Source organism: Varanus komodoensis, unplaced genomic scaffold, assembly GCF_004798865.1.
Source record: "Varanus komodoensis strain SLA01 unplaced genomic scaffold, ASM479886v1 scaffold3, whole genome shotgun sequence".
Taxonomy (NCBI): Eukaryota; Metazoa; Chordata; class Lepidosauria; order Squamata; family Varanidae; genus Varanus; species Varanus komodoensis.
The window spans coordinates 35,494,253-35,521,713 of record NW_025335761.1 but is presented as its reverse complement, the minus strand read 5'-3'; the positions used below and the strand labels follow the sequence as shown (position 1 = coordinate 35,521,713).

Here is a 27,461-nt window from a genome sequence, read left to right as displayed (position 1 = left end):
ACGTGCATGCAAAGGAACTGTCTTGTGCAAAATGAGGGAACACTAGCTACAAAACAAGTTTATTGATAGTGTGACACATTACAGATGTAGTCAGAGAAGCAGAATAAGAACCAAATATTTATTTATTTAATTTATTTAAAACATTTCATCGGGGTGGCTCACAAAAAATACAAAAAAAACATAAACAATGTATGGAACTGACTCCTCACAGAATGTCTACCAAGCAAAATATTAATCAAGAACATTTCCTCCTGCCCTGATGCTATGGGGTTCCTTTTTCATACAGTCTCCTTCGCAGCTGGTGGGGAGGATGGAGGTAGTGTGGCTTGCTTCAACACTATGCAGGAGCTATAAAAGCAACAGGTGTTGCTTTCTCTGGGTCACAAGCTGGCTGCATTTAATTACTTCCCCACAGATGTAGTTTGATCATAATAGTGGTATGGACTCATATGTGCTGGTGTTTCTTATGCCACTTGGTATTTTCAGTAAGTGGCTCGAGCCCTTGAAAGCTTGTGCCAAAATAAATTTGGTCTTTAAGGTGCTACAAAACTGCTTAGTTTTTCATGAAATCACTACTGTTAATAAGAAAATAAAATGTTAATACAACTTGTGCCATGGGAAACAGCCAACCATATAATTTTGATTGAAGTCTCAAAAAACATTTCTGTAGACTTCACTGAGACTTTGCTGACATTAGTCCAATGTAAAATGTCAACATCAAACACATTGGTATGTACATAAACTTTTACGATGGCACAGTATATTCAGGCTGCAGTCCTTCACTCATCTACCTTGAGGGTAAGCCCCATTGAGCTCAATGGGGTTTATTTCTGAGCAGCAATCTATAGGATTGCACGTTACTCAGGCCAGAGTGTCAAAGTTCAGGCCAAAGTGTCAAAGTTCAGTGGGACTCACTAGAAATAAGTATTGCAAGGGTTGCAGTCAGAAGTCTCACTGATTTCATACATGATTTGGTAATTGCAGCTTTACTTTTATGATTTATGTAGGATTAGGGCCATGCTGATTGTGAACTGTAGGCATTATTCTAGTTTGACACACTGACCTTGGGTTGGACCTAAACTTCGTTATACTTAAGGGTATGCACACTGAAGCCAATATAACGGAGCCATGATAACCTTATGTCCCATTGAATACAATGTTACTTTAAGACTTAAAGTTTAAGTATTATTAAATCAGGATCCTACCATTTAAAACACCCACTGCTTTTAGAAAGATTTTTGTTAAGTAAGGGGAGCCAATTTAACAGCACGACTCAGGGATGGGTTTTCTCACCCACCCCGCTTTTAGAAAATAGTCACTGTGTAATACAACACTTTACAAATGTGATGTATTTCCACGGTCAGACAAGAAAAGCCGCATTACATATGCTCAAAGAAGCTCTTTTCTTCCTCATATGACATCATAGCAAAGGTTGAAAACAAAACGGAGGCCTCGTTCTTCTCTAACCATGTAAACCGCCTTCAAGTTGTCTCCGACATAGGAAGACCCTATGAAGGTTGTATGTGCCGTGAAGTCGACTTAGGGCGACCTTATGAATAAAAGCTTTCCAAAAAGCCCTGCAATGAAAAGAGTTGAGCAGGGCTTGTCCAAGACATCTCAACAGCTCCACTCTAGGTGGAAGTAACACTATTTAAGCCCACCATTTCAAACGATCCACTCGCATTATCGTGACTGCCGAGCAGCAGCAGCCTGCGCCTCCCCGCGCGCGCTTCGTGCTTCGAGCCTCCTGCCCACGGAGCCGCGTATAGACCTCCCCCGTGCCGTCACGCAAGAAGCGGCGGGTCACGTGCCTCCAGCTGGGGGCGGAGACAAAGCGCCCGGCCTTGTGTCGGTTGGATCTGCCGCCATGCTGCTGCTTTCGGTGCCCGGTGGCCGCTTCCACCTCAGGCCGGCCTTCCCGCCCCTCCTCACACTCCTGCTCCTCGTCCTGCTGCCGGGCCCTGCGCGGCCCATATCTTTCCAGCTGCCGGGCAAGGCCCGCAAATGCCTGCGGGAGGAGATTCACCGCGACACGCTGGTCACCGGCGAGTACGAGGTCGCCCCTCCGCCGGGCTCGTCCAGCGGCCCGTCTGCCAATCTCAAGGTGCAGCCAGTCAGCCGAGGGGGCGGTTGCGAACTGGGGTGCTCTTTGGGTGGGGGACACCGGAAGTTTGGCCCTAGGTAAAAGTGCGGGGGGAAGAGTCCTCTTGTTGCTACCGCGCTGCCCCGCAGTTTCCCGCCGTCAGGGGGCGGGGAGCCGTGCCCGGAGGCGGTGCAAGGCCCTGTTTACTCCGGCCGTTTTGTACCGGCCACATACTGGCTTCCTCGGCCCTTCCTGTTCTTGGGACACGTCAGCCCTCCCCGTCTTTCCTGGGAAGGCCGAAATACGGAAGGAGGAAATAGGCCCAGCTCTGTGCGCTTGCGGGGAGAATCGTGGCCCACAGTACCGTGAGACTGTCACCAGGGGTGCTTCTCTCTGTGCAACAGGCTGTTCCCTTGGTACAGTTCTCTCACAGAATCTTTCTACCATATAGCCACGACTCGGCTTTTACTCTTAATGTACTTTAGCTGAGCTTTGTTTTCTGACCCAACAGTCTTTTATTTCTGAGTGCTGAGCAGCAACTAGCTTGCTGTCACAGTTCAGCAAATGATACAGGAAGACTATAGGCAGTTTGTGGTCCTCCAGATTTTTCGGCCTCACAATTGGCTAGGATTAATGGGAGTTCTAAACCAGAACATCTGGAAGGCCACAGATTGTTAATCCCTGCTTTAGAACAATTCTTAAAATAATAAGTTGAGTGATGGATTTAATTCCATGCTGCAAGAGTCTGAGAGCACTGTTAGGGTGGAAGACAAAGTGTGAGAGTGTCTGAATGCTAGTGATGGGGTAGTGCAGCTGTTTGTAATCTTCAGGTATCATGGCAGTAGTAATGCTACCAAGGCAAGACTAACTCTGCACCACAGCAATAGGGGTACTATGAATTCTGGAACTAGTTTTTGCAAATGCTACTGCAAGTAAAAGTGTGTTTGCCACCAAAACGGCAGCCCCATTTCGAATTTTCTCCAAGTATTGTGTCCTGCATCATATAATCAGTATGTTGTCTGTTTTTATACTAGGAAAAACTTAAGCTGTGGGACAAAAAACACAGTGTTGTAGCATCACAGCACTAGATAAGTTGGAATGATTCTTTACATACACAATAAATCATTATGGGGATGGGAAGGATCCCTCCAAGATCCCTCCCATTTCAAAATCATCACCATGTTGTTTCTATTTGAAGATTTGCCCTAACTGATTTGCTCAAAAGGGTTTTGAATCCACGAGGACTTGCTAGAGGTTTTTGAACAGTAGACCATATGGTAGCAATACCTAGGAGAATGGCAGCTTTTAGAGTTGATGTGTCATTGCTAGGATATACAGTCTGTTACATACAATAAGCGCAGTGTTCCTAAACACCCTTTCTTGAAAGTAAGTATTGTTACATACAATAAATTCAGTGTTCCTAAACACCCTTTATTGCTCACATTGAGCTTGTTCCCAAATGCCTCTCTGGTTTCTCGTGTGAAATTTTTTAACTACCCACTTCTTCCCAAAATATTTAAACTGCCCCCTTCTGAAAGTACAGTTTGGAACTATGAAAGTATGTGTTTCTGATATGTACTTTGAAGGATATGTATGAGGTCCCACATGATATGTCATACTTTTAAGCATCATGAGTTTGATAGCTTAGGCTTTGCAACATCAGTTTTATAATAACATAAGTTATTGCTGTTAGCAATAATATTTCACTCTCAGCCAAAGGCTCTGGCATGCTGTGTAGGCCACAATAGGGCAATGCATGCTTTATTCTAGGAATTTGTGTTTGGGTCCTGGCTTTGGCAATCAACTAAGTATCCTCTAACAAATACACTGCTTGCTTATTCAGAATAAAAATGTCCAAGGGCCACATAAAAGTCTTAACTGTCAGGACTAGGTTTTCCAGTTATCAGTGATCACATACTAGTTTTCTTTGCTGAAAGTCAAAATGCTGTATGAATGCTTTTGCTCAGAACAACATAATCTTGGAAAAGCAATTGATTTGGACTGAAGTCATTTCATTTTTTTTCTTTGTTCATGTGTTGAGTACTCTCTACCACAGTTGAGTACTCTCTTATCATGATGTCTCAACACTAAGAGTTATACCTTCTGTTCTCAAGAAACATGCCAGTAATATGCCAGTTGGCTGCAAGGATAAAGTTCTTTAATAGCTGTCATCCTTCCAGATCCCAGTCATGTGGGTGCTTATTGTTCAGACTCGAAATGTGGGAAAGAAAGCTGTGCTTGTGAAGGATGATGTTACTGTGCATAATACTAAATCATTGTAGAACATCTTGTAGGTTGGTTGCTCCCCCGGAATTGTGTAGGCTGATTTTTAAACCGTTTTCTCTACGTATTCCTAGTTTGATGTGCATTGTGCCTTCCTCTATGTAGGAAGCAACTGTCATCTGATGAAAGAGAAAAGTAGAAGTGACCCAAAAGATGTCTGGACAGCACCAGCTAATGTTGGGAAGGAACTAATGTGTATATGAGCAATTGACCCATTTTATGAAAGAACTGTACTTGAAGATCCTCTAACCTTTTACTCTAGTTAGTGGAGACCATTAGGTGGGTTTAAACATGCTTCTAGTTAAAGCTTATTTTATAGTTGCTATTTTGGCAATAGGCAAAATATGTGAATTTAGTGACAAAAAATTAGGTTCAGTTCTGCAGTTGTCTGGCTAGTTAACCCCTAGCTTGATATACTCAAAACTAGTGATAATATATGTTCAGTGAAATGAGTTCTTCCTTCACTCCTCACTCCATGTTCTCTTGGAAAATATCTTTGTTTCAGAGGATTTTATGAGAATGTTATCAGCTTTGACATACTAGAAGAGGGTAAAGAGGCAGATTTTTTATTTGACAACCCTAATTTATCAGAAATAATTGTCACTGCATTTTTAATCACTCCAGCTAGGATAAGACTACAAAAGAAAAATTATTTTAGGAAGATTTCTCCCCCCCCCCACATCCTCTTATTTTAGTATAGAAGTTATTCTTGACCTATTTGTCTTTTATCCTTTATTTTTCCTACAGATCACTGACTCTGCTGGACATATTCTGTATTCCAAGGAAGATGCTACTAAGGGCAAATTTGCCTTTACCACGGAGGACTATGACATGTTTGAAGCATGCTTTGAGAGCAAACTCCCTGTGGGTGAGTATGAAAGGCCCTGTTAAATACTCCTGGAATGCTGCTTTTACTTCCTTTTTCTCTTTGTAGAATGCATTTAAAACAGTAACACTTTGGATGATAGATAGGGGTTTATGCTTTGCCAAGAGTTTTGGAATCTTTTAGATTGAAAACAATCACTGATGGCCAACTACTGCAATATTACTTAGCGGTGCTTTTATTTTGAGGAATTGTGAAATCAAAATTGTTTGGACAGTGAGAGAAGTAAAATTCAAGATAGGACCCAAGAAGAACAAGATCAGAAAAATAGACTTGTGGCTATGACAGAAATATAATGATTCTTCAAGAAAGAAGTCCCTTGTTTTCTTCCATGTTAGATGAAAATGTGAACTCCTGCTGGAATCTTATGTAGGACAGAGAACTTGACAGGATGTGGACAGAACCAACTGCTTCCTCTTTTTCCCAGCCAGCAATACAAGGACAAGAAAGAGATACTAATTTTGCAAATGATTTCCATTTCTTCCTGAAGCAGAAATGAAATTTTTGTGTCCTGTTCATATGCCAATACAAATGGCATCCCACCATTTATACCCTAACTTCTTTTATACAGGAGACATGGAAAATATTTTGTTCATTTTATTTATTTAAAAACCTTTCCATAATGCTTTATATTAACAAATATCCAAAGCAGTTTACAAATAAAATAATACACAAATCAACAACAATAAAAGAAAAAAAAAGATAATTCCAAATAAATGTGCTGTCCAGTGTGTCAGAAGGGTATGCAGCTGGTATTAGTGATCAGGAAATGCCTGTTGAAATAAGTTTTGAACCTATGTCAGAACAATAATATATTAGCATATGGTTCATATCCAAGGAGAGGTTGTTCCAAAGAGTAGGTGCTGTTGCTGTGAAAGCCCTTTTCTGCATGGTTGTCAGGTGATAACTGATGCCTTGTGCCACCATCAGCAGGGCTTCATCTGCTGATCTCATTGAGCTGGCAGGACAATATGGAAGCAAGTACTCCCTTGACCAAGCTGATTCAAAGTTATTACTATAGCCGAGCTATTCTATTTCAAAATTGTTCTAGGTGATATACCAGTCAAAGCTAGTAAAAGGTATGATTGACCACTTGGGCTTCCACTGACCATGCTTTGCCATTCTTTCACTTAAATAGTCATCTTCTTTCCTGTCTGGAATTTCAGTTTGGATATTAGACCAAAGTTGGTGCTAACTCTTGTTTTACCTCTGTTCTGTCAGTTCAAAATATATGCTGCTCTTCTTGAACACTGGAGCACTTTTCTTAGAGATGGACATTGTTCTTTTGATTAATCTGTTATAAACATATCTGGGCCAGACAGAAAGTTCAAGAAGTCCATTCCTGTACAGGCATGGCATGTGATTACAGTGGCTGCCACTTCTATTGATGTGTGTGTGTGCATGAGAAGAAGAAGGGGAAGTGTGCAAGATGTCGGTTATGTACTCAGGCCATGGGGGTAGTTGCCTAACAAGCCTTAGAGCTGACATTTCCTTTGGGAGTGACGCACTTGCTCCTCTTTCTGGCACACATTCGAGTTGATGTTCAGGGCAAATAGTCCACAGATCTCCAGGCATACTTTTCATAACTGCTTCAGGTCTGAAATGGGCAGTATTTGTCTTGCTGAGACTTAAGGAACCTTTCTGCTTCTCACTGTCACAGCTGGAACTCCTTGTTTGTGTGCCTTCTGTACTTAGAATAGTCATAGTAAGTGTTGTACCAAATGGTGCTCAAGACAGCTAACAGCAATAATGCAAACAAAATAAAATAGAATAAATGCAGTAAAACTGCACTGAAATACAAAGTAACAAACATAAAAGCGAAACTAATGAAAACATCAATAAAATCCGTCAAAACAACCAGTTAAAACTAATTACAGTGGTACCTCAGCTCATGAAAGTCTCAGTTCACAATCAAATTGGGTTGCGAACAGAAATTTCATAAAAATTTTGCTGCGGGTCACGAACTCCACATCAGGTGATGATCGCGCTCACGCCCACCTTCCCTGCATGGGCTCAATCATGGTCATGCTGCGGGGGAGGTGGCCACGATTATGCTCAGGGGGTTGGGGAAATGGCTGCAATTGCGCCTGTCCTTCCTGCCCGAGCGCGACTGTGATCGTGCCCATCTCCCCCCAATCACACCCACGGTCGCACCAGTCTCCACCCCAGTGCACCCATGATCACTCCTTCTCCCCCCACCCCCAAGCACGATTGCTGCCATCTCCCCCACCCCCAGCACAATCGCTTGGGGGCAGGGGAGATGGCTGCGCTCTTTGTTGTTCTTTATCACTGCTTCAAATTTTTGTGAGTAAAAAAAAAAAATAGTTACAGAATGGATTAATCTTATTTACATTGAACCTTATGGGGAAATTTGACTTGGCTCATGACCAATTTGAGTGACAACCGGAGTCATGCAACGGACTAAGTTCATGAGCCAAGGTACCACTGTACAATATATTTACGAATTGGCATAAAGGCTTGTTTAAATAAAAATACACTTGCCTGCTGGCAGATGCTTATTCAAGACAGGACAGTGGTATAACTGTTACACTGGGAGTGAAATCTTATGCCAGAAGGAAATGGGACTGGGATATGGGACAGAATGCTTGTTTAACTGTATGCCTTTGGAAGAATGCCACTGAATTATCCATGCCCCAAGGTAAGTAATTTGAACTTAAATTTGTTTCAAAAGTTGCAATTCCTATAGCTGCACAATGCCTTGTAGCTGAGTTTGTACAAACCGGAGTATCCCTAAACAAATCCTAATAATCCTTTGTAACAGCTAGATTATTGTTTTTTTATATACTTCTACTGGAATAGTTGAGGATGTGGTGGCAAGTTGTTATCTTCAAGTTGTTATCTGTCTGGGGAATGCAGAGCCAGGACAGCATGCACATTGAGCCACTGGGCCAGGTGGAGTCTAAGCAACTGGGATTTCTCAAGAGCTTAGCCACAAAAATGGGGAAGAGGAAGTGAAAGGCACAACTTTTTGTGCAGACCCTAGTAGAGGGAAGAACTGGCTTGCGAGACTTAGGGAGGTCCCCATAGTGCGCTCTATATTGCTATCACAGGGCTGTTTCTTTGCGTCATTCTCTTTAATTTTAGGGCTGCAAAGTTGTATCTGGAATTCTCTGATTGCGGTGTTCCTACTGCTTGTTCTACTTGTTGAAACTTGAGGGAATGGATAACATGTGCCAGACATTTTTTGTGGGATCAAATTTTGCTTATTTGTTTAAAATGCACTATAATGCAATATCATAGCATTATGGCCAGAAAATTTTTTTAAAGCCATTGTATAAAAATTAATTCATCACAAACATTCAAAGCTAAATCTGTACATTCTTTACTTTTTCTTGCTTTTCACTGCTATATCTTACTTAAAGATGTAAAGATCCCATTGTGTTAAAAAGATTCTTTCTACTGAGTAGATTAAGAAGCAATTGTTTTAAACCATGAAACACCAAGTATACATAAGTGAACTTTTATTATGGGTTTCAGTGATAGGAATCAGGAAGAGTTCATAACCTGACTGGCAGAATCTCAACCACTTGGCAAGTACAAAAGAAGCTCCCTTTGGGGAAAAGGCTGAATGAGGGGGAAAGCACCTGTGCAGTGCTTCCCCTTTATGCAGTCTATCATAACAAAAATGCTGACACAGGCCAGGATGAGGCACACACTTTTGGACCCTCACTTCCCAAAGAACAAGGAACACTTTTGGGCACCAGCATTTAATGCTGATACTCACTGGAGGGCAAGGGGAAGAACATTTATTGTTAGATGTAGCTGGCTGAAGGCACTCCAGGTGGCCTTGAAGAAGCAGCATCTAAAACTTGTCTCCCTGCCTTTTCTGCTTTGAAGTAGGGAAGGCCATCAAGGGGAAGAGAAGCTGCTTACCAGAAGGTTGTGTGTACTCACCATGGGAAATGTGTTTGCTGTAGTGACTGGATTGTTGGTCTTGCTGCAATTCTGGGGGAACAATTTAGGACCATAAGCTACAGGTAACCTTGTTCCAAGTGTATGCAATGATCCTATTTTGATTTTCATGTGATTCAACAATTTTAGACACAGTATGGGCAGGTTTTTGTGGCAAAAGTATTTGGAAAGCTGTTTTTATATATAGCCCACATTCTGTTTTTAAGGTAGATTTTTTTTTGTAATGATGGTAGATAACTTGCTGAGGCAAGAACTTGACTGTAGTGGTCCTTAAAGAGCCTTATCTTTTGAAAGGAGACAGAACTGTTTGTGTTTCAACTGTGAAACATACTTTATTTGCTTGTTTATACTTGTTATCATGAACAAAAGTTGCTTTGGCTGAGCCAGTTAGATATAACACAAAATAAGTTGAGATGCAGTCCAGTGCCTTCTGTGCTCGGTGCATGTTATCTTCTTTGATTCAATATAGATAGTAAGGTGTGGGCAGTGTGGATCTGCACCTTACACCATGCATTTCATGAAGCACTGTAGATGGAGGGAGGTTGGAGATGCCACTTGGATAAGGTGTGAGACTTTGACCCTGGCCTCCTCCTTTCCCTCTGGTACACCTCTTTACCTCTTCGAGGCCGATTTTGACCTTGCAGAGGCAGCTGATATGGTTCTTTCTTTACCAACTGTCAGGACATGGGGCACCAACTCTATGTCTGGAATCCCAGCTCCAAGGTTGCAGATTCTTAGAGCTGGAGCTCCAAAGAATCCTGTGACCCTCTGTTATGGTTGGTCTAGAGTAGTCTGCTCAGCCAGACCACACTAACTCCGTCATACTCATGTCTAAGAGGAAGAAACCTTGATTTTACAATTAACTGCAGTTCTCTACTAAAAGCAGAAGAGATACTAGTTGCTACATGCTAGATGCTGCATGGGATTCTAGATGCTCTGCCTAAAGTCATCTCAAGGCCAAGTTTCTGCAGTTTAATCACATGCAGTGCAGTCCTGTGTGTATTTATTCAGAAGTAAGTACTTTGGATTTCAGTATGACTGAAATCAAAGAAATACTCCTAAGAAAACAATTTGAAGAATATTATTTACTGAATGAATAATCTTTCTTTATTGTTTATATTACTTATATATGGCTTGATATGTCTAAGAGGCTTACATACTAAAATATGCAATCCTTAAAATATTTAAAGTACTGATATTAAATATCACTGTTAACATAATAAAGAATTTTAGGTCCAAATTAAACAAAGAAAAATTATTATAAAGCAGCAATGGAAAACAGTTAAACTGAGCTTTATACAGACTTGAGAATTTTACTGCCTTCTGTAGGGGAGGGAGGGTGAAAGTGTGGGCACCACTGCTCAGAAGGCCTGCTTTCCATATGTCACATGGTGTCATTACACTGGTCAAGAAATTATCAGCAAGGCTTCCTTCGAGGATCTTAATGATCAGGTGATTATACATGGAGAATGCACTTTGGAACAAATTGTTTTATAAATATATATCAAAGGCAGTCTTCTAGGTATCCTAGTTCCAAGTTGTTTAGGGCATGCCTAACATTTATACATACATTAATTATTGTCTCCATGCCTGAGGTGGGAATCCATTTGATAGAGATGGGCCACAATGATGGTCAGCTGGGAGCTATTTTGCTCTTCTGTTATGGAAATATATATTGTGTCTTGAAAATTGTTAGGAGAACCATGGTCAGTGCTGTTATTGAAGAAAGGTATTTCTTCCACCGAACCCCAAGTTGTATTTCATACTCTGTGCTTTGCTGCCATCTGCCTGTGAAATGTAAATTGCAATAAATCCTTCCTGTTTTGAGGAAGAGTATGTATACATTACATAAAACACTAGTCTATTATGCGAAGTGTTTGTGATAGTCAAGGGATTGAACCAGAAGGAATAAGGAGATTTGCTTGCCTTCCACAGTGAATCCATCTGCCAAATGGCTTCAAGAACCAGCAGGTGGATAATGTCCTGTTGCTTCAGCTTAGACCCACTTGTTTACTCACTTCTCGACTTGGTGACAGTCATAGCTTCACAGCACTGCTTGCCTGCATTTGGCAGATAGGATCCAGAATTTTGCCTCTGTTGTACAATCATTCCAAAGCAGAGCAGCAATGCAAATACCTTGTGTATTTACTTGTATGGAGAAAATGGGAACCCAGCCTGATATACCTGATCCATGAGGTGGATGTGTATGCTGTAGCTTGGAGCTCTTTTATGTTGGGGAGAGGGTTGGGGAGAAACTCTCTGGTTGGTTCCAGCTCTAGGTAAAATCTGCCTATCCTTTTATGCAAGAAAAGATTTATGCATATACTCCAAAATAGGATTTAATTCTTTTACCTTTTAGAGTAGAAAATCAGTCTTGCATATTTATGCCATTCATTTCCATGGTGGAAAATTACTCTTTGATGCTAAACTTAGACATGAGAGCAATTGGAGCTCTGATTGGATGGATCCCCTAGGCTTTTTATTGTGTCCCCATTTTTAAGGTATCTTTTAAACTGAGCAGTGCTGTATTTGACATAGCATGACCTAGTTTTTAACCTTGCCATAGAACTCCCATTATGCATACCTATCCTTTCAGTGCACCCACTTAAAATGCTGTTGTGTGTCCTTAAGTGTAGTAAGTACAAAAAAATCTGATATGGGATTGGAAGATTAAGAAGAAAAAATTATTCAAAATTTCCTCAAAATAGAGGTGTTTAGAAATGGCCATCCTTTTCCCAACCCCAAAACTAAGACTAAAATAATTCTATCCAAAATTGAAAAATCTAATTTTGTTTGGTGCAAGGTCACCCAAAGTGTCATATTTGTGCATGCATATTCAGAAAAATAAGTGATGTTTTCAGTAGGTCTTAGCCCCATAGGGACATGAATAAGCTCCACTAAATTCAGGAGTCTTTTAAATAGAGCAGGAGTGAACATCTAGTGATCCTTTGCATGTGTTCTGCTTGTAAAACCTGTTAGCTCTTGCCAGTACAGACATTGGTGAGGAAAAATGGGAGTTGTGGGCCACAATATTTGGTGGGTTTACACATTACCTACCCCTGATACAGAAGACCTGTCATTTATATTTGAATGGTTGTTTATACCAGAACTTAGAACTGAAGATGGATCTTCTCATCAACTTCTGTCCCCTTTTAATTTGGCCCACCTTGCTAGACCTAACACTCAGCAATACCTAAGGAAACACAACCAAACCGACACATCCAGAAACAGAACCTGAGAATAAACTGAATTTAAAAACATATTTCAATCTGTTTTCTCTTAAGAGTTCTACATTTCCTCAAAACAACTGAAATAATTCCTTGAGGTCCAGTGTGGTATCGTGGTTAAAAGTACTCATATTCTAGTCCTCACTCAGCCATGGAACAAACTGAGTGATTTTGGGCTAGTCATAGACTCTTAGCCCAACAGGTTGTTGTGAGGATAAGACTGAGAGGAGGAAAATTATGTAAGCTTCCTTGAGTTCCTTGGAAGGAGGAAAGGTGAGATAGAAATATACATGCATAACCAACAGGAAGGAATGACCAAGTGGCACCACCTCAGGACAGGCACTAGAAAGTAAGGTCAAAGTACCTAGAATCTATGTGATAGACAATCTGGTACTTTCCAAATGTTTTGGTTTACAACTCCCATCTGCCCCAGCCAGTATGAACAGTGGTTAGGGATTATGAGAGCTGTAGTCCAGAACATCTGGAAGTCACCAGGTTATCTACTTCTGGATTGGAGATAAACCTGCAACAATAAATCAACACAGATAAGTTACTGTAATTTGTAGGATGAAATGTGAGACAATATAAAGCCAAACAAAGTAAAACAAAGCATAAGGCTTTAGATTGTAAACCAAATGACTACAATGATGATTTCACACATTGAATGCAAATATTCACTTGAGACTGAATATATGCTTATATATAATTCTACAGGCAAAGCACACACCAAAGGTGAGTTTGAAAGAGGGCACTTGATATTTCTTGGTTGCTTGAGAAATGAGAAGGAAGGTAAGAAGGAAGAGGAATCAGGCAGGTAACATAGTAGTAGCACAGCTGTAATAATACTTAATTGTCCATTCTCCAAATGAATTTGTAATTAGCTAGGTGATCTTTTGACTTGGAACATTATTTTCATTTATGGTTAATTCTTTCTGTTTGATCTAATATACCACTTTAGGTTTCTACTTGCTTTTCATTTGAATAAAATTTGTCTATTTACTTCCCCCAGCTTCTCTGGCACTAATTGGTTTGAATGTTTCCTTATTGCTAAGGACTGGAGTGAAAACCAGGAAATCCGAGTGCCTTGTGTTCTGCACACTCTGCATGCTTAGTTGCAGCTTATTCTCAGTATTTGTGGGAATTATTCTTCCAGCCTATACTTTTGACATTTTTTGTGATTTTAGGCATAGTTGGACTGCCTCCTTAGTTGTTCAGAGGCTTGTATGGCAGGAGAGCAGCAAATTCCTCTCTAGTTGAGGGAAGGGGGGAGGTTGGGAATTTCCTGGCAGCCTGAGCACTGCATACAATGAATCCTTTCATTGCACTTCCAGGAACAGGGCGGATGCCAGACCAGCTCGTGACCTTGAATATGAAGCATGGAGTGGAAGCAAAAAACTACGAGGAGGTACATCCCTGCTTTTTCTGCCAATGTCTCTGATTTTCTTCCTAGCAATCATCCCTGCTTTTTCTGCCAGTGTCTCTGATTTTCTTCCTAGCAATCATATGGCCTAGAGCTTCACAGACTAGAGCCCTCATTTAGTAGAGTGTTAAAAAGTTGTTAAACTCATGGAGGGTGGGGGATAAGGAATCAGATGCTTGACAATTATTTCCTTAGTCATGAAGTTGAATGTATTTAAAGAGCAGTTGTTCATTCTATGAAAAGGTTCATGTCTAATAAACTATGAATAAATGTGTTAAATGATACTGCTGAAAAAATACATAAATCTTTAAATCAGGGACTTCTAACTTACAGATTCCATCATTATTATTCCATAAAGCATGTGCTTCACCAGCTTAACATGTAGACATTCTGTCTATGCATATTTAGACAGAAAAAAGCCTTACAATTTCCAGCATTTTGCAGTCAGTATCACTGCCTAGAATATGCTGGGAATTTTAGGACTTTTTTCTCCATAGGATTGCACCCTTAGGTTGCTATCCCAAACTCATTTACTAGGCAGTAAAACCCACTGAACTTGTTAAGACTTACTTTTACTAAGTATGTCTAGGTTTGCACTATAGCATAATAGGGCTTAAATTATCTACTTTTATGTAGTCTTTGAATTGGGCTGTGAGAAATGTTTTTTGGCTAGCCATGTGTAACTGTGTGAATGATCAAAAAGGATCTGGGAGTGCTCAATGTATTATGATCAACCTACTGAAAAATCAGTTCAGTCTAAAATGAAAATTCATACCTGAATAAATTGCAGTCTTAGATGCATAGAAACATAGAAACAGAGCGAGTCAGAAGGGGTCTCCCGGGCCATCTAGTCTGACCTCCAGCACCAGCCGGCTCTGCTCACGACATGCCCACCATGTGGACGTCCAGCCTATCCATAGCAAAGCGTCTTCCAGGCTATCTAGTCTGACTCCCAGCTTCAGCCAGCTCCACTCATGTCTTATTTCTTTCACTTGCATTAGAGAGATGGTTTCTTTTCCTGCCTCTTGATATTTTCAGCATCTGACTTTTCATTGATTCAGAAATGTTTCCTTATATTCTGTTCATTTTGTTGCAATGGATATATCATTGCTTCATGGAACTTGCTTATTTTTCCTTTTACTTATCGTGGCGTATTCAGCTCAATGTACATCCAGTAATTGTATATCATATGTGGACTTAATAAACTGGTATGTGCATTAGACTTTTGCCAATGCACACAGCTTCTTCCTTTATTGCTTTATGACATGCATTGGTTAGAATGCAAAGTTCACCAGTTAACCATAGTTTATCAACCAGGAAAAGTTGGTTACCAGCTCTGCATTAAGCCAGGTTTTTGAGCCATCTTAGAACTATTGTTCCTGGCTTGTTGCCAAACTGGCAGCCAAAGTTAGGATAAGATGGGAAACTAGAGTGAATTGGAGGATTCCACATTCCATTCAGGCATTCCAGGAAGGGATGGGAAAAGGGACTACATGCATATAGAAAACATTTGTTCCTATCTAAGCTCATTAACCCTGGATATGATTTTCTAAACCTAGTGTAAGAAATGTGTTGCATATAGAAATGACAAAGATTTTGCATAAACCTCATTGTATTGAAGTTATTAATATTTCTTTGCAGCAATTCTCTTTTCCTGCAGATCAAGTCAATTACTTTCTGCTCGTGTGTGTGCATGATTGCCTTATATTTTTCCCAAGTCCTTGGACAATTATAAATGGCAGGGTGGTCTGACAAAGATCTTTTCCAGCTCTGAAGAGATTCTTTCACTGGGGGCAGTAAGGCATTGAACTTCAGATCTCGTGCATGCAAAGGGTGGTGCTTAGCTGATTGGAAGGGCTTTGCATATAGGGCATCTTGGGAACAACCCCTGGCATTTCCAGTTAAAAGGCTCTAGGGTAGGAAGTGCTGGAAAACACCTTGGCATGAGTTCTTGGAGAGCAGCTGCTAGTTGGAATAGGCATTCCTAGAGCAGGGTATAGAAGAATGGTGTAAAGTGGCTTTCAAGGTTGTTTCATTCATGACATTTTTCATACGCTAGACATCAATCATTATTGCCTCTGTTTAGGAAGAATTTAATTGGTATAAAACACGGTGCAAATTCATTTTGCTTGTGACTGCTTTGATTGGTCAGCCACAGTGGTTTCAGAAACAGTGTGGTCATGGAAGATAAATTCGGTACATTTCATATATGGTGGTATACTTGTGTTTTTCCACACAGTAGATGTCTCCAGTGAAGAAAAAAGGTTATCTAAATTCTTCTAAAGCTTTTCTAACTGCTTATTCACTGGCTAGAAAGCAGTCATGCCCTTATGACCAACACATAGAATTGTCAAGGTATATATATTCTTCACTGGAATGAACTTCTGGTGTTTTGTTTTGTTTTTTGTTTTTTTCCCTTTAGTGTGGCTGCTCATTTAGGATAGATATCTGCATCAGTTTAAAGCTCCAACTGATTGGCCCAGTATCAGTTATAATTAATTGAAAGTACTCTTTCATACTTGAGGTAAAGCTTCCTTTGCATGAAATTATATGCCATACCAGCTCCATCATTTATTGCAAGCAGTTAGAGGATGCTATAAATTCAGTTGGAAGTAATAATGTTCATCTTGACCAACCCTCTGTAGGCTGATGCCATGTGAAGGATTCCAAAAGAATTCTTCCTATTTGCCCATTTTTGCTAATAGCTTCAGGCATAGTTATGAGTTCTGAAATTATAAAGGAACGGGGGGGGGGGGAGACAGAAACCGATGTAAAACTTCCAATATGTTAAGATTACCATTTATGTCATTTTTATACTGCCCAAAGTGCTCCCTGTGCAATCTATAACAATTCATAAAATGTAAAGATACAAAAAAATACATGAAAACAACATTTTTCCGGTATACTAAAATGTTAAAAAATTAACAGCTAGAATGATTTTAGTATCACCAGATCTATTAAAAGCAGCTGCCCTAAATGCCCCAGCATGCCGTTAAATATTATTACATGCCATTAAATGCCTGGGAGAAGAGGGTGGTCTTAACTTCAGCAGTAACTTGCTGCTGAAAAGATAACAGAACTAGAACCAGGTGGGCTTCAGTAGGATGATCGTTCCATAACTGGGGGACCACCACTGAAAAAGCCTGCTGTCTTGATGACACCCTTTAAGCTTTCCTTGGAGGTTGCATTCGCAGGAAAACCTCTGATGTTAACCATAGTCTCCAGGTATTTTCAGGTTAGAAGAAGCACTCTTGTCAGGTATTGCAGTACCAAGCCATGTGTATATTTATTTTATATTCCACCTTTTTCCTTTTGAAAAATTCAAGGTGACTTACATAATTCTCCGCCTCTGTCTTATCCTCACAGCCTTGTGAGGATGGTTGTCTGAGAATTTGTGACTAGCTGGTCAAAACCACCTTCAGGAGGGATTGTGTCAGGTGTTTGGGTCATTCCTGTCTTCCAGAGATTGACCAAGGCATTGACAGGAGCACTAGCCATACTGGCCAGGAAACCATCTGGAGCACTTTGGAAAGCATCTGGATCCATTATTGGGGGTTGGGGGGATTGGACTATCCTTATAGGTCCCCCAGCCTCAAAGACAGGAAAGCTTTCATCAGTCTAAACATAAAGAGGCAATGATCTGCCCATGACAAAAGGACTGAATCAAAGCTCTCCACCTTTAAATCACTATCCCCTTGACCTTCCAGAAAAATAAGAAAATACAGGACTGGAGTCTATCCTGCTATGTATTGGCTTGATCATATGTTTGACAGTCTCATGGTTTTTATGGCAGCTGTGAAATCCTGAGCCACAACAATAACCACAGAAATAAGCACATTTGCTTACGCAAGTTATGGAGATGTTCACTAACGTTGGTGGCTTTAAAAAACTTTTAAGTACAATAGTCAAATAAAACCTCCATCTTCAGATGCCAGTATGCTAAGGATTGTTTTTGTACCCTGCTTGCATGCTTTATTATGATTGAAAAATTAGATATATGTAGTTCCATTTTTGTGGATAGAGTTTAAAGTTTTTTCTGGATGCTATTTTCCCTAGCATTGATTCTCCTGAACAGAAAGTAAAGGAACAAATAATGAGAGATATATATTTAATGTAGAATGGGAATGGGGAACATGTTGACAGATGACAGTTCTGATCTGCCCTAGCCAGCATAGCCTATGGTGAAAGTTTATGAAAGTTGCAGTTTCATATCTGGAGAACCACATTTTCCCTATCCCTGTTGCAGAACCTTTCCTGCATCTCATTTACTGTATAATCTGTACTGATTTTTCTGGACCATTTGGGCTACTAGAAATCATTATGGGAATTTGTGCAGTCCCTGTGTGAAATTAACATTTCAGGAATGCTGATTTGAATAGCTGGCTACTCAATGGCATTTACCTTTTACCTCGAAGCTCCCTAAGATGAGTTAATGCTAACAAACATTTGGAGTCTGGTAGACATGGTTGGCAAGGTATAAAAATAAGACAGAGATAATAGCTGACCTCATGAAGAACTATCCAGATATACCAAGGCTTTTGCTTCAACAGTTTCCAAATTCTCAAAATATTTATGCTGCTAAACTTACTATTGCTCTTTTCTGCATCTCATTTTAATAACTTGTGTCATAAGATAAATCATTCTCTTGAAACTTCTTGCTACTGTTTTTGGCCATGTGGCATTGTAGGCCATGTTCTTATTCTTTGGAACAAAAATGTTTGGGCTTTAACTGAAAGGACTGATTATGATTAGTCTTGTAATGTTGATATAGTGTTTGTAATCACCATGGTTTGGTTGCCTCCTTGTGGCCTTGCAACGAATAGTCACTGTAGTATATTTACTGTGTATTTCTTTACTACATTAAGGCTGCAGTTCTATGCACTTACTCTGAGTAAGTCTGATTAAACTGAGGAGGACTTTATTCTAATTAGAGTACACATAGTCGAATCTTGTGCATATTTAGTTGGAAGTAAATCCTATGGTGTGCATTGGGGCTTCCTAGTGTGTTCAGGACTGCAATCTAAACTACCTTGCAGTTTGAACTTTGAAATCTTAAGCCAGGGATCCTCAAACTTTTTAAACAGGGGGCCAGTTCACTGCCCCTCAGACTGTTGAGGGGGCGGACTATAGTTTGAAAAAAATATGAACAAATTCCTATGCACAATGCACATTAAAAATAATTAAAATTAATTAAAATTTTAAAAAATATTTAAAATGTTTGCTCTGCTCGTTTGGGCTGCAGCAGAATCGGCAGGTGGGGAACAGCATGTCCATATTCAAGGGACATAGCTACAATGATCGCGATCATCATGGTGGGGGGAAGATGGGCGCAATCGTGGGCGCACTCATGCAGGGAAGGCAGGCGCAATCGTGGCCATCTCCCCCCAACCACGACTGTGATTGCGGCTGTCTTCCCTGCACGAGCACGACCGTGATTGCGGCTGTCTCCCCACGGAGTACGCCTACGCCGGGTCAGAGCTTTTCAGACTCGCTTAGAGATCATTTCCTCAGAGCGAGTCCAAAAGCTCTGAGGCGGGCCCGATAAATCTTCATGGCAGGCCGGATCTGGCCCATAGGCCGTAGTTTTAGGACCCATGTCTTAAGCACATGACTATACTATTATACTGCCTCTCTGACCAAGTTGTTCCTCCTATGTGGCTTTTCTGACCATTGGGAGAATTTTTTCTATGTGATAGACTAGTAGACTTAAAGATAAAGTTCCTTTAATTATATTAAAAGTTGTTGAATGTTATTAAATAATTAGTTCCAATCATGCTGTCCTTGAGCCTGTATTTAAATTCCATGTACTTATTACTGTGTTTCACAAATGAGGACAATTAGTGTTCACCTCACTAGGCAGGAAAATAATGCAGTCATGCCAGTTTGGGACAAAACTACTTTTTTATATAATTTATGAAAGAAGAAAATACAGATACCTTGTATTTTTCCTTAAATGGTGTTAACATGTGCAATACACAGAAATGAAGCAGGAAATCACTGCTTCCCTTGCCTGTGAATCATCCCAGTGCCTTTACCCTCACTGGCCAGACATCAGAGGGGTGGGATCAGGTTTACTGAACAATTGGGTTGAGTACTTCCTATAATGAAATGTGTGGTGTAATGTGGAGAAATATTAACAAAAGAGTTACAGTGCCCTTCTGTACATATTTTATACCTTATTCATTGTTTTTCTTTCCATATCCTTTAGAATGTGTTCAGGTCTAGTCCATAACTGCTGTGGACTTTCTACTGTGGCACTTGCTGTTGTTATGTCTACCTCTGTGATGCACCAAAATGGACATGATTAGGGGACAAAACCAAGCCTCTTAAATGATTCTAAACAGCATTTAATACACACAAACATGAATTAAATGCAAGAACTTACTCTACTGTTGCTGTACAGTAGGGAACAGATCAGTAACAGAGACAATAGAATAGTCATGCTTTTCATGCAAGTTTCGTGCTTTTGCTTAATCCTTGTGTAATTTCTTTTAATGAAAGAGTGCAGCTAATGTGTTTGTTCCTTCAGACTACTAATAACTATTACATAGGTTATCTAATGATAATTGAATGCAGTGAGAGGGGGAGCTTGGTTTTTTTGAAACCTCACAGGTAACATAAGAATTAATCATAAGTTAAATGTGGGTTTTTAAACTCATAAATAGCCCATATGCACCCATATTTGCATGTCACAAAACAACCTCCAGTCTAGGTGAAGCTGAGAAATATAGCTATCTTGTATAAGTTGAGAAGTACCAAAAACCCACAATGTGCTACTGTTATATACAAATCAGATCAGGATACCTGAGTAAAGAAATCTTAGTCCAGTATTGCAGACCAGACTGATTTGAAATCAAGATTCTTTAAATCACATTTCCCACTGATCTGCTTTCAGTTATTTCCTCAACCATGGTGCAGATCTGTATTTAATCTTTAAAATATCCCTATAGAGGGTCTTTCTCATATCAGTCACTTATGACAGTTTGATGTTAACAATACACTGTTACACATCCATTCAAAGCATGTTCCACTAAGTTCAATTGGGCTTATTCCCAGACAGATGGTTACAGGATTGCAATCTAAATATCGGGATACAGGCAAATTCTCACTGGACAACTTTGTCATCTTTTACTTTCCAGTGTTCATTTTTGCTTCACCCTTCCAAAAACCAAGTAAGAAACAAAAGTAAATGCCTATGACTGATAGGAGGAAGCAAGATATAGCTACTGGGCAGACTAAAGCAGTTTATTTTTGTCACATGAACATGCATTGCTTTTCAGTAGAGGTCTTAGAGGTTAATTGCCAACATGCTTATATCCAGATTATTTACAATTAAACTAGTACTATATTACTAGGAAACATAGTAAGAGCATTTTTAAATTAAAAATTGGATTTGGTTTTTTAAAATTGTGCAAAACAACCATAGCCTGCATAGGCCTGGAAGGGTATTGAACAATATCCAACACCAGGCTAGTTGATATTCCTGCCACAGTGAAGTACAATCTATTGGCTCTTGTTGCTTGTTGTGCTCATCTAGATCTGCATGCTACACTAGATGAGGAAAGAGAGGTATTGGTTTAGAGGACTAACTTACTGATCAGCATTGGAAGTACTTAAGTGTATTGGAACTACTGCTTGTGTACTGATGGAGATAGCTGAAGAAAACACACTGGGGAAGAACGGGCATCTACATCCATTGTGGTTTCCATATTCCTGGTGTTTTGTTTCTTTTCTTTGTTATTTGCAGTGTGATCCCAGTCAAGTGGCGATCATGTCAACATATCCAGTCAGGATTGTTCAGTGTTGCAAAAAGGACCCTGTTGACTTGACACTAGGTTGACACAATCTCTCCCCTACTAACAGAATCATAGAATAGTAGCGTTGGAAGGTGCCATGAAGGCCATTGGGTCCATCTCTTTAGGCAGCTGGTTCTACTGTCATATTGCTCTGACAGTGAGGAAGCTTTTTCTGATGTCCAGCCTGAATCTGGGTTGTCGCAACTTGAGTTGATTATTTTATTTATTTTTTATTTATTAAAACATTTCTATGCTGATTATTCTGTGTCCTACACTCTGGCATCAGCAAGAAGAGATCTTGACCTTCTTCTTTGTGACAGCCTTTGAGGTACTTATAGGGGGGTTTTGTGTGTGTCCCCCCAAGTCTTCTCAAGGCTGAACATGCCCAGTTCTCTCAGTCACTCCTCATAGAGCAAAGTTCCAAACCCTAGATCAGACCTGGGCATTGTACGGCCCACGGGCCACATCCGGCCTGATGGCTGACCCTGACTGGCCCACATGAGGTCACTGGCAAATTAAAAGTCAATGCAAATATATATCGTCCTAATATAGATGCAAGCAATACAACTGCACTGCTTTTATTTTGAAGGATCTGCTAAATTGAATTGAATTTATTGCTTTTCATGTAATGTTAATGTTTTTGTGAATATTCATTAAATAGTGTTCTGTGCTCCACATTTTCATTGTATCATTGTAATGTTTCATTTACTGTTTTTATAGAGATATATATTGAGCAGAGCTGTAAGTGTATTGGTCCGGCCCTTAACATGTGGCCCCATAGAAAAATTATTTGCCCACCCCTGCCCTAGATTATTTTTGTTGCCCTCCTCTGGACCTTTTCTAATTTATCTGCATCTTTCTTAAATCTTGGTGCCTAGAACTGGACAGAGTATTCCAGATGAGGTCTGACTAGTGAGGAATACAGAGAAACTACTACTCGTTCAGATTGAGGGAGATAATTGATTTCATTTGCTATCACTTGATGTCATGCAGCCAAATATGATTGTGTGATTGATAACTTTAATAGTAATTTTTAAGACTATGCAGTTGAAGGATGGCAGGTGGGGAGGAGCCATAGCTTGGTGGTGCAGCACAAGCTTTGCATACAGACAAACTCAATTTCTATCTCTGGCATTTCCAGTTAAAAAGATATAAAACAATATGAAGCAGCAGACTATCTCAAGATCTAGAAGAATCATGTCCAATCAAAATGAGCAACACCAATCCAGATAGGCCACTGCAGCTTTATACATTCAAATGTAAACTAAGTTAGTTGTGTTTTTGGATCAGTACTCTTTTTTCCAATAATAGTTGCACAACCTTGTTTTGAAACCCCACCAACTCTACAAATTAGCCTGAAATAAATTTAAAGCTAAGAGGGGAAAAGGTTTATTTTGCTTATTAAAGTTATATCCTGCTTTTTTCTTTTTTAAAGAACTCAAAGCAGCTTACATCATTCTCTTGCTCTCAAACTAATCCCCACAACCCTGTGAGGTAGATTGGGCTGAAAGTCTGTGACTGGTCCAAAGTCACCCAGTTGGTTCCATGGCTGAGCAGATCACCTGAGTCCCAGTCCCATGCTCTTAACCACTATACCACGTTGACTGTCACATCACATTACACTTTATCGTAGTGCTGGTTTGTAATATGTATATTCAAAGATTTGCAGTGATTCTATCTTACTGTGGGACTTAACATGCTGCATACACAGAACTAGAGGTAGACAGATTCCAATTTGTGGAACTGACTGTCATTGTTTACTAGAATCCTAAGTTCCTACGTCTAGGGCATGGTTCAAAAGATGCAAACTTAGACCAAATAATTCTGAGCCCAAAAGTATGTTTTAATGGTGATCACAGTCCTTTCACACAAAAATCCACTCTTGGTTATATTTCCCCATCCAGCTTTCCTTAGTTTTGTATCTTTAGGGTAGGGTAGAAATCCTTGCTGATCTATTGCAATATACTAGTCTGCCAGTATATCTTGATCTACCTCCTACCTAACCCTAAACCTCTACTCAAGGAATTCTGTATTTGGACTAATTATCTTAATGGAAATAGGCTTGGCATTATACCCAACTGCTAATCTGCTAGCAGAATGGATTTCCCCTTCTCCTAAAGCTTCACTTACACCCAACATCTCTGTAAAATTGGGGGACCCACTAGAACAGATTTGGGCATAGGGGAATCTTTATGGGGGATAGAGGATGGGAAAGTGCCACTTTGTGAGCAAGTGTTCTGTTGTGTGAGCAGATTTTGGCTTGTGCAACAGTTAATTTGAAATATTTGAGTGCCTCCTTCTGGAAGGAGTAATATATGTTGTTCATTGGCACATTGCAAACTCTGTCCTAATAAAAGCTCAAACTAGGATTGCAATGATCTCCCCTAAATCTGCCCATTTTCTGTTTGCCAGACTTCTGGAGAGGAAGTCTGCAAATGCTCATGGAAGTCCAGTTGCACAGCTAGCAACCTCCTCCAGCATGTGCAGCACAAAGGCTGCAAGTCATGGGTGTAGAAGAGGGATGCTGCTTCTGCAGTGTTCACATAGGCTTGATTCCTGGTGGGCTTGATTCTTGGAAGACTCCTGTGCATCTGTTCAGTGCACTCGCCAAGAGGTTGGACTCAGGGTTGTGAGAAAGTGGGCTGGAGTCCAGGTAGCTAAGCTCAGGGAATCCAATGGATTGCTGCTGCCTAAATGAATTCCTCACACATCACTATCTCAGACTTAAATGAGAGTGGCTGTTATCATCTAGTTCAGTAATTTACAGTCTCATCCTTTGTCAGATTGCTAAAGTGGAAAAGCTGAAGCCTCTGGAGCTGGAACTACGACGCCTAGAAGATCTTTCAGAATCTATTGTCAACGACTTTGCCTATATGAAGAAGCGGGAGGAGGAGATGCGGGATACCAATGGTAGGTAACTGTGCTGCAAGTCGGAGAACAATGTCATTGATATCTCACACATTGATATCTCACACACTAACTCATACTGTCATAATTTTTCCTTGATGTCTAGTCTGTAGTCTAGATAAGGCTCTGTGAGGCCATGTAAATGGGACAGTCCACTTGTTTGTAGATGCATCTACTTCTGAATTTACTGTCATGATTATTGAACATTTCACTTGATAAGTATTTTCTTATCCTGCTGCCAGTAAACCTTCTTTGCAGCAACTTACTAATATCAATCAATTTCTTTTCTCTCTACTCTCTTTGGATTCTCTCATTTTTTCACCAACAATGAAGGATGTTTGAATACTGCCCTAAGAAAATGCAATTCCATGTTTGAGATAACATGAGTTCAGTAATCAAATGTATGTAATGTATTTCTGTAAATAGTTTTCATGCAAAGCTTCCATGCATCCCTGAACAGTGAAGCCTTTCACAGACACTGCATTATTTTCAGTAGCCATGAGACTTAGGATCATGAATTGTGCTTATCATTGAGAGAAATTTTGAGTTTCTGCTCAAAAAGCTATGTTACGCTTATACGCCTCTCCAACTTTTTTTGGTACTTCAATCTATGTCAGTGTTTTAAGTGAAAGGATACTAGACCAAGAATGCCAAACCAATTTGAGTTGGACACCACATTGTCCTGTGAAGGTCCTGGTAGTAGGCAAACTCCATTGCCCACCCATTTAGCCTCTCTCAGTACTAAGAGGTAATGCATAGAGTCACTCTATGTCACTCCTCCCAGGTTTGCAGTGTTGTCCCTATGAAAGTGTTGTGTGACAGGACACAGCCAGAGCTGGAAAGGTCTGCTCCTGTGAGTGCCAGTCACTTGCCATCTTTATACCTGCTGCTTTCTGTTAGATTGGTTTTATGCAGGGGCAAGGTTCCTCATGTCTATAATAGCTGTGGGGTCAAGTAATCAAGGACTTGGGCTTTATAGTAATTATTCTAAGTAACAAGTTTTTCTTTTTTGTTTCAGAGTCTACCAACATTCGGGTACTATACTTCAGCATTTTCTCAATGTTCTGCCTCATTGGACTGGCTACTTGGCAGGTCTTCTATCTGCGCCGTTTCTTCAAGGCCAAGAAATTGATTGAGTAGCCAGAGGGACAGTTTCCCCTCCTTTAAAACCCCAGTGGAACAACACAGTGACCCAGCTATGGCTGTTTAGAGGCACCTGGGAATTGACCTGCCAAATGGAGCTTTTTCCTGCAATCGACCCCTAAAGGGAGGGAGGGAATAAAATGAGGAAGTTTCTGAACTGCTATTGGATAGATTTGGGAGGGGTGGAAGTTGTATTTTTGGGGGACTCTTGGACAGGGATGAAATAAAACTGTCTCGGACAGCTGCTGTTGGCTTTTGCGCTGTCTCTTTCTCTCCTTCACAGGTAACACAAGTGACATCTTCTTAATGTCACCAAACTGATCCTCTAAACCACTTGTGAATACAGAAATTGTTTTTTTTAAGTGTTTCATTTATTTCCCCACAGAGCTTTGTGTTAAATGACTCTAATGCTCTTGGAGTCAGATCTTCCAGAAGTAGATCTTGCTTCACAATTATTAGTAGCTACATTTCAACTGTGGGAAAAGTGACCAGTGGCAATACTTTTCAAAATATTTGATACATTGTTAGTAGGAGCAGGAAGGGCATAAGGGAAATAAATGCTTAGTTTATAGAAGAAAATCTTCAAGTATAGACTTCTCAGGCTTTTGTTCATCTTATCACATTCTCTGTTCTAAAATGCTGCAGCTCTGGAAGCAGCTTAGATACTGTGAAAGGCCATCTGTTTAATTTTACAAAGTACCTACCAGATGCATACTATGAAATGCATGCTCAGGTCAATTCCTTTGTGTTGGTTGGGTATCTGCCTCTTTTATCTGCCGAAGGTATATGTAAAATTGCTACTTGGTCAGTCTCATACTTGCCTGTAACAAACTTTAAATCAAGTTGCATCCTTGTATTTGTAGTCTTGCATCCATGTACATTAATACTCCAATGCATCATGGCAAGGGAAATGAGCCAGTGGGAGAAAATGTAGGTGAGCTGTAGTTTGTTCCTAAAGTTTAAACATTTGCACTCTTCCTGTTCTCTACAAGTTTCAGGATTTATATCAACATCAAATGTACCTTCCATGCGATGGTTCTGAATCACACCTGGTGATTATATGTGGCTAGCACAACACCTGTTCAGCCTCATTTTCATAGAAAGTGTCCTGCTCCTACAGTAGCCTGTAGTTTCTGGCCCCCATACATATACATAAAATAAGATGCATAGAACAGGTCTCCTCTATAATTTTTTAAATGTCAGCAATATGACACTGCTTCACAGGCCATAGTGGGTAGGGAGCAGGGGTTATTAGGTTAACTAATTAACTGATACTCTTTTTCCACCATGGCCTCAGAAATTCAAAGGTACAGATTGTTTTCCTCAGTTCTTCCACAAATGAAGGAACATAAAAAAGAACATTTCCTGATGGCAGAAGAGAAACATTTATTTGTTACTTGACTTAAATATTGTCAAAAAAGGTGAGGCAACATGGAGAGAGGGGTGCTCACAAGAGAATATTTAAATGTAAAGACTTACACTGAAACCTCAGGTCTTTCTTGGGTCCTTTTCTGGTGCCCCCCCCCCCCAGCAATCAGTTTAGTGAGTTTTGCCTGCAAGTGCTCAGCCTTGCTTCTAAATTCAGATTTCTGCTCTTTCTACAGTTGCAATGTAAAATGGAAATGGAAGGTTAGCCTTTGGGGAACATCTATTTTAGATTCTCCTTACTGACATGTCACTAGCAAGTTCGCTAAATTTAAAGGAAACTTAACAAACTTGTGTAGTAGTGATTTCTTGTTCATTCTTCTGACCTTGCCAATTATTTGCCAGTCAGAACTGATCTTTT

General features: G+C 40.2%; 1 protein-coding gene across 1 annotated transcript; it reads left to right on the top strand.

Annotated features, from left to right (window-relative positions):
• The first annotated feature begins 1,828 nt into the window (after window positions 1-1,828).
• Window positions 1,829-25,919, top strand: TMED10 (transmembrane p24 trafficking protein 10). The gene is made up of 5 exons (XM_044435975.1): window positions 1,829-2,104; window positions 5,114-5,234; window positions 13,741-13,814; window positions 24,409-24,535; window positions 25,551-25,919. The coding sequence occupies exons 1-5, from the start codon at window positions 1,868-1,870 to the stop codon at window positions 25,670-25,672; spliced, it is 681 nt and encodes a 226-aa protein (XP_044291910.1). The 5' UTR covers window positions 1,829-1,867; the 3' UTR covers window positions 25,673-25,919.
• Window positions 25,920-27,461: the final 1,542 nt, after the last annotated feature.

What these genes read in the sequence shown, in the direction of transcription:
- TMED10 (XM_044435975.1), top strand. Translation starts at nt 1,868, where the DNA reads ATGCTGCTGCTTTCGGTGCCCGGTGGCCGCTTCCACCTCAGGCCGGCC. An exon ending in TGAGAGCAAACTCCCTGTGG is followed by an intron (nt 5,235 to 13,740) that starts GTGAGTATGAAA and finishes TTGCACTTCCAG; the next exon opens with GAACAGGGCGGATGCCAGAC. An exon ending in AAGCAAAAAACTACGAGGAG is followed by an intron (nt 13,815 to 24,408) that starts GTACATCCCTGC and finishes ATCCTTTGTCAG; the next exon opens with ATTGCTAAAGTGGAAAAGCT.